The 14,189-nt window shown below is 41.1% G+C and overlaps 1 protein-coding gene across 6 annotated transcripts in view; it reads left to right on the forward strand.

Moving 5' to 3' along the window:
* Window positions 1-14,189, forward strand: part of Pik3c2g (phosphatidylinositol-4-phosphate 3-kinase, catalytic subunit type 2 gamma) — a 366,288-nt gene that overhangs the window by 124,630 nt on the left and 227,469 nt on the right. For 5 of the 6 annotated variants that reach the window (XM_087655648.1, NM_053923.2, XM_087655647.1 and 2 more), the window contains exons 16-17: window positions 643-773; window positions 7,314-7,502. In XM_087655648.1, the coding sequence (XP_087511774.1) occupies window positions 643-773; window positions 7,314-7,502 (320 nt within the window). Of the gene's footprint in view, window positions 1-642; window positions 774-7,313; window positions 7,503-13,638; window positions 13,741-14,189 lie in introns of all 6 variants that reach the window. The other variant, XM_087655646.1, reaches the window with a different exon arrangement.

Here is a 14,189-nt window from a genome sequence, read left to right on the forward strand (position 1 = left end):
TATTAACTTTAGGATGGAAAAAAAAATATTAACCTTGAGAAAGGAATACGGAACCCAAGCAGTCTTGCTCTCTCCACAGTTCAGAAACATCCCTGTTGCTGTCACTGCTGCTAACTGCTGCTTTATTTGCAAGAATCAGATTATCACGGAAGTGAGGTTTAATTGAAAGCATATGGCACCAGGGTAACAGTAGGACTAGATTCCTCTCCTGTCTATAGATGGGGCATCCAGAGACAAAGTGAAAATATTGTTGGATTACACAATGCACGTGGCCAAGGAGCTCATAGGAGTAGACACGTGTGAACATGGGGCCATTAGAGAGTCACTATTTCTCGAAACTTAAAATCCAACAGAGGGAAAATACTTACAGCGTCATGAAAAGCTCATAGACTGTCTATCTTATCCAACGCCACTGAGAAATATTCTAGACAAAGTGTACTAAAATATTAAACGCCACTTACACTTGAATGCTAGCTCCAAGCTCCAATGAGTCTTTTCAAAAGGTCTGTCAACTAATGAAAAAGTATAACAAATAGAAATTATTGTTTCATTCATCTCTACAAATCTAAAGCGAACATTATCAAATTGTAACCGTCCTTACATACAGGTTCATTACACAGGAAATCGCTTCTTTGTTTTCAGATAGATTTTCCAGCTGCCACGTGGGAGTACGTGAAACCTGAGACTGAAGAGAACAGAACTGACCACCAAGAGCCTCCAAGAGAGTGTTTAAAACACATCGCCAGACTCTCCCAAAAGCAGTCTCCCTTGCTGTAAGTGACCTAGGTCTGGGTTTAGCCCTCTGTGTTCCTCTCTGGCCAGCCATGCTGGATCCACTCATGTCTTCTGAGAGCGCACCTGCAGACCCACGTGACCCTCGCACTTCCTGAGGCTGTGCATGATGGACCATGAGTTAATGTTTACGAACTAAAGAAGTGGCTTTACCTCGTTCACACAGACTTTTTATGTGTCCAAGCAACTTTGGCTTTAGATGAAGGAACAGTACGAAGTTGGGAACGATTCAGTTCTGAGCGCTAAAAGCAGCGAGAAACATTGTGCAGCCATCATTCAGTACGGTCTCGGAAGCTGTTTTAGTGAGCAGGGGGAATTGAATTTTAGTTATCCTGGCAGATACTTAAGACAACAGAAATAAATCATTTCTAATAAACGCTAAGTCTGTTAGTAAAGAGTTCTCATATTGGCCAACCAGCAATTCTCTAAATAGGACAAAAGTCACTTGGTGGAACCACACGATAATTAGTGGCACTTATTTGCTCTCTGGTAGTGTCTGTGCCCCAACTCAGCAGCTGTGCTCCTTCATAATATGCTATAGGCATAAGGCGTTGTACGCATGCGCAGAGGTGCATCAGCACGCACATATGTTGCTAGGACCACACTGGGATCCTATGTATAACAAGAGACACTGTGTTCTAAGAAAACTTAAAACGGGGAGTTAGAGTTTTTGTGTGGTCCTTTTAAATACAAGTTTAAGAGTGGGCTACAGAATCAGTAAAATAATAACCAGCAAAGCGGGGAGGAAGTTGGTGTGGTTTTCTAGCAAGAGTTTACAGTGGATCTTGGGAGGGAGCAGTGGCTGGATTGGAGAGAATATAGGTTAACAGTTCAATATTTACGACACTGGTTAAAATTTGGAAATAAGGCGCCTGAGAATCCAAACAACTCAGGATAATAAGTTGATGGAGAAGACCAGGCTCTAAGCTGATCACTGATAGGTTTTCTTTTAGTGCTGCAACAGATATAATGTATATAATATATAACATAATGTATATAAATAGATATTTTAATAGATATAATAAGTATATAAATGTTATGTTATATATAAGAGAGATGAAGGAAGGAGAACATTTTAGGGGTAGAGGCTGGGGATAGAAGTGGGGGTTGATACGATCAAGTTTTATCACATGTGATTAAATTCTCAAAATAAAGCAGAGTTAGAATCCAAAACGTTAAAAGTACACTTATCACCATGCACTTGGGGTTAACTTAAAAACACAAACTCCTACTACATGAACAAATATGTCTAATTATAATTTGCAAGGTTTGGCCTCTTTGTTTAAAGATGCTTAACATATCAAGACGTTGCCACCTTTTTCATACTTTAAATCTCTCATTCCAATTGCACACTGAGCGATGTTCTTATATGCGGCACACTTTTTTCAAGGTAAAGTGTTTTATTTTATATATTTTAATAAAATGTATAAATAGTAAAAATATAGCAGAATATATTTATATATTCGTTTAGAGTAGTAAAAGAAGCTTCCTGCGGTGGGGGTGGCAAAGGCATGAAAAGAGAGTGTCGCTTATCTGTTAAGAGGACCGTGAGATGCTTCCACCATCTTTGGGTCCTAAAGGCAGACTTTAATGGCAGCTACTCCCTGAGGAGGCACGAGCCCTGAGGGCATGCTTGTTTTGCACATACTCTATGAGAAGAACGGTGGATAGGTTTGGAAGCATAGCACCAGAGAATACAACACACCCAAGATAGAAGTTGAGAGAGCAATTAAATGTGCGAGTGAGCCTGATGACGGCAGGGCGATATGCACGGTGACGTAAGAGGACACGTGACAGACAGCAGAGAGGAGGATTTCATGAGGTGAGGTGGTCCGGCAAGGCCTCTTGGGACAGTTGACATTCGAGTGAAAGCTTAAGTGGGTAATTCTGTTTAGAATGTAAAGTTATGTGAAGAGTTTAGAAAAAAAAAGCAATTGAGAAAAGTAAATACCCAATCGGAGTCTCAGGCTTTGAGAGGGACTGCCACATATGGGAAGTCTATGGAGGGAATTTTGTCATTAGTTGGAAGTGAATGAAACCAACAGTGGTTTTGTTTCAAACTAGAGAGCAGGACTCAACACCCACCGTGGCTATTCACATTTGGGCTCAACCACACTGATACATCATCCAGCACCCACCGAGTCTGATTACTGTTCCCCTGTGTACATGGGGCGTGGCCTGCAGCACCGAAAGAAAACACATCAGTGGCTGCACTCTCACAAGGAATGACTCAGAGCCAAGCAATCACACAGTGTTGACTGATTCTCAGTGGCAGTTGCTCCACAGTTGGGGTGTGTGGAGAGGACCTCCTCCATCTAGGTTGAGAATTTGGCTAACTTGGTCTTGTGTGGTCTCATGTAGTAATCACAGGAGCTGTGAGTCCAGGAAACCATCCGCCTTGCGATGTCCAGAAAGCAGCATCTCATAGCTTGGTGCTGTCTCCTCCAATGTTACGTTCTTTTAGGTTCCTTTTCTCCTATGTTCCCTGAGTCCAGGTTGGCGGGGTGGGGGTAGGGGGTGGGGGAAGGGGGTGGGGCACTGATAAAGACTATCCATCTGTGTGTCAGGGAGCTCACAACTGCATTTACCTCTAGCTCCAGGAAATCCAACAACCTCTCTGGCTTACAGGGACATACACACACACACACACACACACACACACACACACACACACACACACCGTAGAGCCACACAGGCATACACACAAAAGAAGTCATTAATTTAAAGACATACATTTTAACAGTGAACTTCCCCAGTTGAATCCTACTTGGTTTTCTGCTTCAGATTTTGTTTATGTTAATGTACACACTAAAGCAGCAACATTCCCTTCTGTTTCACTTAAATGTAATTATGTGCAGTACAGACCGACTCTGGACTGTGGGAACAGATGGATCACAGCCTTCAGTGTGTGGAGTTTCCAAATAGCATTTAGTTTGGCGACTTAAATCACGTAATGTTTTGTTGTTTGCTCGGTGAGCTAACTATTCCTTCTTTCAAATTAACATGTAATCAGAGACAGGAAATTCAGACTCAAAGGTAACTGTGATACTTGTAAAAGCAAAAAGGAAAATAAAGGCTTCATATCAACCAATAGAATAGTTCCCTATATGTGGAAACATAAAGGATATATATATATGTGTGTGTGTGTATGAATATATGTATGTATATATATACACATATGTATGTATTTGAAGAATTTATCTTGAAATCAATGGATACTTGGCATGACATGTATCTGGTACCAGATGGATGGTTCCTGGGGGCTTACAGAAGAATAACACAAGCATATACACAGGAAGCAACTGTGTTTTCAGATATGAATTTCTCTAAGCCTGAAGATGAAGGATGTTAGAAAAGAATAATGTGTAGTCCACTTATTTTTAACAGAAAAGGGCAGAGATCAGAGCTTAAAGATGATAAGGTAGGCAGAAACTTCAGAGCACAGTGTTGTGAGAAGGAAGATAGGCAGACTGGGAGCTGGACATCTGCACTGGAGTATTTAGTGACCAATTATAGCCATGTAGCCTTCCATGCTCTGCAAGGAGATGTGAGATGAATGCAGACTTCAGAAGTTGAGCAAAACTGAAGAACAGAAATTCTGCTCGTGAAAATATAGGAAGCTCGTAAAACACAGCAGATATTTGATAACTGAATGAAAAAGATGCTTGCCAGGAGTAGGTTTAACTGCGCAGTGTCTGTAGATAGGTGCTGTCCTAAACCTGACCTATTACATCATAAAAAGAGATCTCAAAGGGTTCAGAGTGTTCTGCCTATGATTAGGCCTCCATCTGAACACATCGGTTCATTCCGTGTTAAAGCTATAGGAGGATGTTCTCAGCAGTGGGGAAAGCCTAAGAGCCAATGATTGTTGAGTAGAAAAATATCTGGGATATTAGTTAGCATGCAATCAATTTATAAAAAGAAGACGGATGATCATAAAAATATAGATATGGACTAGGTTGAGTTAATAGTTTAAATAATTTCAGAGCTTTAAAAAGCAAACAATGATTTCAATACAGCAACACTAAAGGGAAAAGGAGGCAAATCTCACACATCTAGTTTTTAAAGTTATTCTGTAGATGTAAAAAGTAGAAAGAATTGTGAAAGTAAGTTGGGGACTTCTTTGCTTTGATCTCATGTACTATACATTTATAAGTTAAGAGAAATGCAACAATGACTTATAATAGGCAAAGTCACAGAACTCAGGGTAGAATATTCTACCAGTGATAAGGCCAATGTGTGTTTTAATGATGCCAAGACAATTAATGAACAGAGAATTTGTTGCAAATGGCTACTCTTATGGAGGAGGAAACAACCAAGATCGATAAGTGAGGATGGATGAGATGAAAACTTGATGCCTGACCTCAACCATGGGTAGACGATAAATTATGATGGATCTTCTGAATGTGAAGTCTAGGACTAAAAGGCTTTCTAAGAGTGAATGTTAGGATAGACAGAGAAGGACAGAAAGAAATAATCAGACACAGACAGAGACAGACAGACAGAGGCAGACAGACAGGCAGAGACAGACAAACAGGCAGCCAAAGATAGACCAACAGAGACAGACAGAGACAAAGAGGCAGACAGACAGAGACATACAGACCAACAAACAGAGGCAGACAGGCAGGCAGACAGACTGACAGACTGACAGAGACAGACAGGCAGGCAGGCAAGCAGAAGTTGAGCTTTAATTTTAAAACTGTTTATCAAAGGACAGTAATACAAAAGTAAATGTGAAATACATTCTGGGAAAATATTTACAAGACATTTATAAAACAAAACTGTTGTTTTCAGTATAGGTCAAAGTATAAATGGATCTAAATAAGCCAGCCAAACAGGTAGACACAAAACTAGCAGATGCCTCATGAAAGATGAGAATAGATCTTAAGGGAAATTGTCTACATGCTAACTAAGTGGAAATTTAGAACCAAGATCATGTAATTAGAAAGTATTGGACTACAAAGACAGAAAAAATTCAGTTAATAATCTCAAGCATGCAGCTCAACTGAGAGCACCACAGTTTTCAGGGATGAATGTGAAACTTTACAGCCACCCCCAGTAACAGACTTCTTTCTTCCACAAGTAGACAAGTGACCAGAACCACACAGAAACTAGGTTTATCTGCAGAGAAAGAAAAGGCAACCATTAAAAATCTTCCATGAGTATATTCAAGTGACTTTGATTTATAATGCCCCTCCAAAAGGAAATAACTCATATGGCCACGAAAAAGAGATTGCGTAAGGAAATTGTAGTGTATTCATACAAGAGAATAATAGCCACTAATTATAAAGAATCGACCATTGACACACTCAACAATATGGATAATTTCTGAAGCATTTTTTAGTGAAGGTAGCCATAAATAAAGGATTCCATTAATACAGAATGAAAGAAATCAACCCTTTGCTTGCTTCTGGCAACATGAAAATAAATTGATTTGAACATTGACAGGAGTTCATTTGCTGGGTGGCAAATGCATTTGTCAAAATTCATTGAATTGATTCTGTGCATTTCATTTTATGTAGATCATGATTCCAGAGAGTGAGTGGTACAGGGGAACAGCATCATTCAGTATGAAAGAAGGAACAACATAGCCCAGGGAAAAACAGTAACAAACATAAGAATCTAGATGAGACACACACGTCATATAGACATATCAATCAGTATTTCATTTTACCAATGACGAGGACTTGTGCCTCACCAATCTTTTATAATATTTCTCATACTCTTCTTGGAAGTTTTGGCTGATTTAGGACAAGTTGGGTTGTATAATTTGAGAGAGGCAGGGGTCATAAGTGGGCATAGAAATGGTCATGTGACAGACTCTCTCTTCTCAACAGACTGAATGATTTCACTGGGCAGAGAGCAAGAGGGTAAACTGCCCAGAAGTCAGCCTCTGTGCTCCAGAGTGAGGTTTCTGCTTCTGGTGGTGTGCTTAATAAAGTGCTATCAGAGTTTTCTTCACACTAAGGTTGAACTCTGTCACCCAAGAATAAAATGAGATCTTTGTGAAGTTAGTCAGAGAGCGATCTGAACTCTAGTGGAACAACTCTGCGGTGACATTTCATCCTTAAATTGTGCCTTTTCTTCACAGACCCACTTGCTTCTCAGCTGACTCATTATAAAGGAACAAGTGGGAAACAAGACTGTTCTCTCCAGACCGAGTCGCAAGACTCTCACACAGACATGGTCTGCCCTGGAGGAGACAGACACTTTGCCCACAAAAAATGACACATTTTTCTTTTAAAAAGGTGGTAATGAGAGAGGGAGAAAAGTAAATGTGAATTATCTGAAATGAGGGCAGTTTGTGTTTTGGTTTGTTTTGTTTTCTGCAAAGAATATACTATCAGATAATAAGCGGATGGACTAACCTATTACACTCCTCCGTGATAAAGAACCAGTTTTCCAATAGAAACCAAAACAGAATGCAGGAATCCAGAGCAAAGTTTCCTATTGGCGTTTATAGCAATGCTCAATGCCCTTCCTCCCTGTTGCCAACACACAAAATTTCCATTTCTTTTCAGACTTTCTGTGGAAAAGAGGAGATATTTGTGGTTTTATCGTTTCTACTGCAACAATGAGAACTCCTCTCTCCCTCTGGTCTTGGGCAGCGCCCCTGGTTGGGATGAAGGGACAGTTTCGGAAATGCATGCCGTCTTGAGAAGGTGGACATTTTCCCATCCGTTGGAAGCTCTTGGCCTTTTGACTTCCAGGTAAGACTTAACATAGCAAAATGTATGTTGCTATGTGTTAGGAACAACTGAAAATCAAGGCTATGCAGTTCGTTGCACAGCCAGTCTGCGTATTCCCAATGTCAATAGCTGTGGTTGTTCATTTCAAGTAAAAGCAAGACGTGCATATGAATTTCAAACTCTCTCAGCTTTAATTGTATCTTTGCATAAGATAAAGACTAAAGGAATGGTTACAGTTTCTTAGGTGAGGAGTCCAGTTTCTCTCAAAGAAAAGCAGCTGAAGAAGCTGAGGCAGAAGAATTGCTGTCAATTAAGTGCCAGCCTGGCATACAGAATGGGGTCTTAATCTCACAAAGAAAATGCGTGCAGTCTTTCCCTCCATTTCTCACTAAAATATAAAATCAGCCAATGCTATACATCATGATTTTTTACTGAAGACTTAAAACAATAGAGCATTTATTCCCCATCATCCCAAAGTTGACTAATGAATGGAAAGTTGGTTCAAAGTGTGACATCAGCAGTTGACAGAGAAGAGGAAAACACTGACTCATTTTCTATGTAATATGGCAATTGCATGCAGAGTATATACAGAATAAAAGTGCAGAACAAAAAGAGAAGTAACCCCATTTGGAAATGAGTAACAGATCTGACAAACACTTTTAAAAATACACAAATATCCAGTAAGCACCTGAGAAGATACTTTGTTTGGTATTATTGGCTATTGGGAAACACTGCAAAGGAAGCCAAGCAAAACACATGAGGGGTGTCTTAGTCAGGGTTTCTATTCCTGCACAAACATCATGACCAAGAAGCAAGCTGGGGAGGAAAGGATTTATTCAGCTTACATTTCCACATTGCTGTTCATCACCAAAGGAAGTCAGGACTGGAACTCAAGAAGGTCAGGAAGCAGGAGCTGATGCAGAGGCCATGGAGGGATGTTACTTACTGGCTTGCTACCCCTGGCTTGCTCAGCCTGCTCTCTTATAGAACCCAGGACCACCAGCCCAGGGATGGCACCACCCACAGTGGGCTGGATCCTCCTGCCTTGATCAGGAGTTGAGAAAATGCCTTTCAGCTGGGTCTCATGGAGGCATTTCCTCAAGGGAGGCTCCTTTTCTGTGATAGCTCCAGCTTGTGTCACGTTGACACATGACCAGCCGGTGCAAGGGCTTTCTTTCACCAGGGCTGACAGGAATCAGAAAGTAGAGCATTGCAGAGGAGGCGGAGAAACAAAAACCTCACGGTTGAGAGAGAACAGGAAACAGGTTCAGGCTTCATGACCAATGCTCTACACCCAGCCTGGCAGTTGTTGAACACTGAATTCCCATATGACCCAGTAATTCCACCCTTAATTTTATACCCAAAATTAATTTTTAATAAAAAGATTATGCCCACTTGAAACCCATATATAGTTATTGAGCGAATCATAGATCTTAAAATACATGAAAAGCTCAAGCAACCAAAATGTCCCCCAATGGATCCATGAAAGGTGCTCTGTGCAGTGTCTTAACAAAAAGAATAGTACTGAGATAAGTGACAATGTGGGAGAACTTTGAAAATAGAACACTAAGTGAAACACGCCACAGACCAAGGGCCATAAACTGTGTGCTCCAGTACAGAATGTGTGAAGTATACAGAATGAACAAGTCTATAAGGGCAGTAATTACATTCATGTAACTTAAGGTCAGGGCAGGTGAGAGGAAAGGCTTACTGTGGTTACAAGAAGGTGTGTGTGTGTGTGTGTGTGTGTGTGTGTGTGTGTATGTGTGTGTGCATGTGTGTGTGCATGTGTGTGCATGTGTGTGTGCATGTGTGTGTGTGCTTGTGTGTGTGTATGTGCTTGTGTGTATGTGTGTGTATGTGCTTGTGTGTATGTGTGTACATGTGTGTGTATTGCCAGGCCAGTCTGACCTATAGAGACGACTGTCAAAAAATGATTTAACCAAAATAACCATGAAATAAAGACTACTAATCAATAAAGAGATTTTTAAGTTTGATTTTTTGGGGGACAACATTCTATGTCCTCCCAACAGTCTGTCTTCACTTAGAGTCACCTTAGTTTACACATTATCTTAAATGATCTTAAATATCCATGCATTTCAAAAAGTGTATGGGATATTGGTCTAGAGATCTCGAAAAAAAAATGTAGCAGTTCTATTTACTGGTGTGTAAACTGCAAGAATTCATTAATTTCTCTATTCTCCGATCCCAAAATATTAAACCTAACCCTTTCCTACCCAAACAGATCTTGACAGTCTATTTGAGTCTTACTTTCAGTGTTCAGGGCAAAGTTCTGAATTTGTGACCTTAATATGATCTTCTTTCGGTGCCCACCATAACTGTGAGAAGTAAACGACATTATTGTTCTAATCTTACAATCACGGATGCTAAGATTCATGGAGATTGTCATCCTATGACATAAAAATCGAGGGGCTGAGAATCAGGTGTAGGCACTGCTGCAGACAGAAGTTGCCATCTGAACCACAGTGGTACGGCTGCCTCCCTGTGTTGCTGTAATAGGATATCCCCAGCCAAAAGCAACCAAAATGAAAGGGGTTCTTTTGACTTACAGTTCCAGGGAAATAGAACAAACTGTGTTGGAGAAAGCATGGCCTGAAGGAGCCTGAGTCTGACCTGGTGGTTATGCACAGAGATAGAAAAAGAAAGAAGTGGGGGACAGGCTAAGAAGCCTAAAGACTGTCCATCGGGGTGCACTTCCCCTTAAGAGGACTCTGAGACCTCTCGACCCTCACCAGCAGCTGACAACCAAGTGTGCAAATGCATAAGTCCCAGGGAGTTCACAGCACCCAACTTTGATTCCCAACACATGTGTATAGTGGCTCTCTATCACGGTCACCCCAGTTCCATTGGATCTGACGCCAACTTTGGGGATCAATCCATATTCAAATCACAATACTGCTTAAACACTCTGGGCTGTTTTTTTCCCCTCCTACTTGTGAACAGACATGGCTCTATTATCCCACTCCTGTCCTCAGCAGTGTTCTCTAGAATCATCTGACTTAATCGTCAGAGATGAGCAGAGCTACTGCCCAGGCAGAGATCCGCTCATTAAGCTGCACTCTGAGAACCTGGGTGAATCGTGCTCTGCTTGCAGGCTTTCTAGATCCTTATCGAGCAGTAGATAAGGTCACGGCAAGGTTGGCATGTTTCCACTGTGAGCATCCTGTGACTCCCACTCTCGGTTTCACCGAACTGTTAAAGAACTTGAGGACAAGCTGTTTCCAGAAATGAGCCTTCCCGCAACTCTAAATTCAAAGGCTCACTCCCCAGAGAACAGAATGTGCTTTATTATGTGAGCTATCCAAGAAAAAGGTCTTCCGGCTTCTACTTCTTCTTCTTTATGGTTGTCTTTTCTCTTCTTTGAAGCATCTGTTGTTGTTTTGGTTTAACCTCTTGAGAACTGGTTTGCTCCAGCTCGAGTTTGGGAGGGTTTGTATACTGCTGTTTACTTCCCCCTGCCTGAAGACTCTCAGTGCGTTTGCGTGTATTCTAAACAAGAGACAGGCTGGCCCTGAATCTACCTAGAACAGGCCACTGAGTGCTCACATGCCACCACTGAGGTCTGTCGGTGTGCCCGCTAGGTATCAGTCCTTCAACCAGAGAAGGGCATCACAGCAAAGACTTGAGCTAAGATCGATGGTTCTGGGCAATGGCTGCTGCTTTCCTGAACCCCGATGCGAAAGCACAAGAATCCAGTGGATAAACAGCAAGGAAAAGTCATTCTACTGAAAAGATTTAGATGTAAAAACCAACTCAGGAAATTGCATCAGGAACTTAAAGAAAAGGCAGACAAGGCACCAAATCTTGCTCCCCTCACGTGATGTAAAATTATTGTTTTCCGGGAAGAAGAGCAGTATTAAATAAAGCAGGCCACAGCTTACAAAATCAATTTTCTTGTGAGGGTGGATCACTAAAACACTTGCACAAGGCCATTCGCTCCCTTGTTTACTGTATAGATTTGATTTATATGAAGTCTTGAGTAGCGTCATAAGTAGGAAGCATGAAAATCACAATAGTGAGACAATTAAAACTCCTATTAATTAGGTGCCTAATTAAACTACACATTGCTAATTAAATGGTGGACTGTGGTGTGGCTTTTCCATTTATTGAGCAATAATATGCATTATGCACTTAATCAAAGAGAAACAAAATAAACAAAATAAGCTGTGGTGACTGTTGCTAGGAAAAACACACAGTTTGTAAGGAGAGGCCACCGCACGATGTGGTCTGTAACACTCTAGTTACAGTAGAGCGGTAAATGTTAGAGGGACCCAAAGAAGGGAAAGACAACTTATGCCTCAGAAAGTAAAAAAAAAAAAATTTTTACAGTGAAACTGAATCTTGACTACAAGTTTTGCAAAGATTTCTTCAAGAACAGTCGCTTGTGTGTGGCTGTGAAGTTTTAGATGACAGTGACTAATTTCACATCATAGGATTGCATGGCATACAATATTGCAAACGTTGACCTGAGAAAAATTGTGTGGGGCCTTCCTTATGATCTAGGTAGGAAATACAGTGTTGTTACTGCAGTTGCTGGGATTTTGTTGACAGACTTGTATTAAAAAGAATAATTGTAGCAATAACCTGAAGAATACATTTTTAAAAAGAGATGGCTACAAGGATATTAACTGGTCGTAAGGTTCAGGAATGGTCCACTTGCAAAATTGTTCTTGGGTTGGTGCTGGTACCAGTACAGATCCACAGAGTAGACTGAAGAACTATTTCAGAAGAAAGCCACAAAGAGAGAAGTGATAATAAAGAATTCGAGCTTAGACTGAATGTTTGACAAACCCACCGGCAGGCACTAACATGTGGGCCTTTGAAAGAATATCAGATCTGAGTAGCATAATTGAAGGGTTTTGTTTACAACATAAAACCTTAACATGCGGTCTCTAGGAACTGCCCCGGACGTAGTTACACACAGAGATCTGACGTTTTGTAGAGAATAAACCTCAAAGAATAATAGCAGACTTAAGATCTTTTGACACTAATGGAAGACACAGAAAAAGAAGAAAAGAAACCAACAAACAGATGTTTAGAAAATGGGGACATAACGACTTTGTAAATGCAGCACAAAGTAAGAAAAACCAAGAAACAGGGGAAGAGTATCCGAGGGATATGAGAGCAGCCAGGAAAGGCTCTGTAGCACCCAAATAGAGAAATGCCTTAGAGACATATTAAACACCATTAGGCCTTAGGTAGAGCAATGGAAGTAAAAGGACAGCCACTGAGCAGAGTATGAAAAGTTCTTGCTTTTCAAACACTTTTGATTTTCCTTTTTAGTTGACCTATTAAAGCACTACATGTCAATGGGGTGCCCTGTGACTCTTTGCTGGGCTTATATAATATAGAAATATTAAATTAAGCAAATCAGCATGTTCAACTTACCATTTTGTGGTGAGAATGTTTAAAACCTATTCCTTTTGCATGATGACAATGTAGTTAATTCTCAACTCTCTGTGTGAATCCATAGATGATTCATTAGACAGTATCTCTGTACAGTCTCCTTGCCTCCTTGGCTTGGGGATTCATTTTCCCTGCTTCTGGTTCAAGGCTGCTCTGGTACCCAAGTCCACCGAGATAGTTAAATAGCTTACAAGTTTGTCACTTTCCAGTTGCAAGGCTAAGACACCATGACAACAAGCAACTTAGGGGAGAAAATGTTTATTCTAGCTTACGGTTCTAGGGAAACAGAGTCCATCACAGCTAGGAAAACGTGATGGGGTAGGCAAAGCACAAAGCTGCCTGATCCCATTTTCATTCACACATATAAAACAGAGAGAGCAAGCAGTGTGAAGACATGAACCGTCAAAGCCTCCCCCCCCCCCCGACAAGAACTGTGCTTCCCCCGGCAAGATTCCACCTCATAAAGGTTCCACAACCTCCTCAAACAGGTCCAACTACTGAGGACCAAGTCCACGGGGGGGACCTTTCTCACTCAAAGGGCCACACCATTGTTATGTCAGCGTTGATCCATTTAGACTATAATAAATAAGTAACAGTTCCAAGCTAGTCATTTGATTTTAGGTGTGGACACGATGATTTCTAGTCCAAAGAGCAAAAGGCCTTCCTGGAAAAGTGGTAATCCTGCCACTCTTGGTTTCTGAGTTTTGGGTTCTGGTTTCCGTGTTAACAGATGTCCTTGGGAAAACACCTTGAGCTCTGAGACCCAGCATCTTCAAGTGTATCCTGAGGAGATTGAGCTTGCTTTCCAAGTCTTCATGGCCTCTGATATTCTGTAAGCACACAAAGCCCCCCTCAAAGGAGCATGCATTATTCAGTGCGTAGAGGGACTCAATCACTGTAAGAATCCTCATTCATCATTTTCCTGGAATAATAAAACAAACCTGTCAGATTCCATTGCTTTTCCTATCAGAAACACAACACAGATATTCATATTGGCATTTTTCTCCCGAGCTGATGCAGAGTGTGTCATCAGACTTAAAACCTCCTGGAGAAATGCACTCTCCTTCTGACGATTCCTAATTCCAGCCTGACACTGGAGCTTTTAGCTGTGAATAGCCTTGTGGCATTCTCCATGAATTCCTCTCGCTGTGCGTGCTGAAAGCTTGACATTTCTTTTATGCTGAAATTTGATCTCAGATTTCTTTGCTTTCCGGTTTACTCTCCGAGCTGCTTTTTCTCTTAAAGGTTGTTGTTTGATGTGTCGCGTTTTGCTTTCAAACA

The sequence above is a fragment of the Rattus norvegicus genome, chromosome 4 (genome assembly GCF_021556685.1).
Source record: "Rattus norvegicus strain SHRSP/BbbUtx chromosome 4, alternate assembly SHRSP_T2T, whole genome shotgun sequence".
In the NCBI taxonomy this organism is placed as follows: Eukaryota; Metazoa; Chordata; class Mammalia; order Rodentia; family Muridae; genus Rattus; species Rattus norvegicus.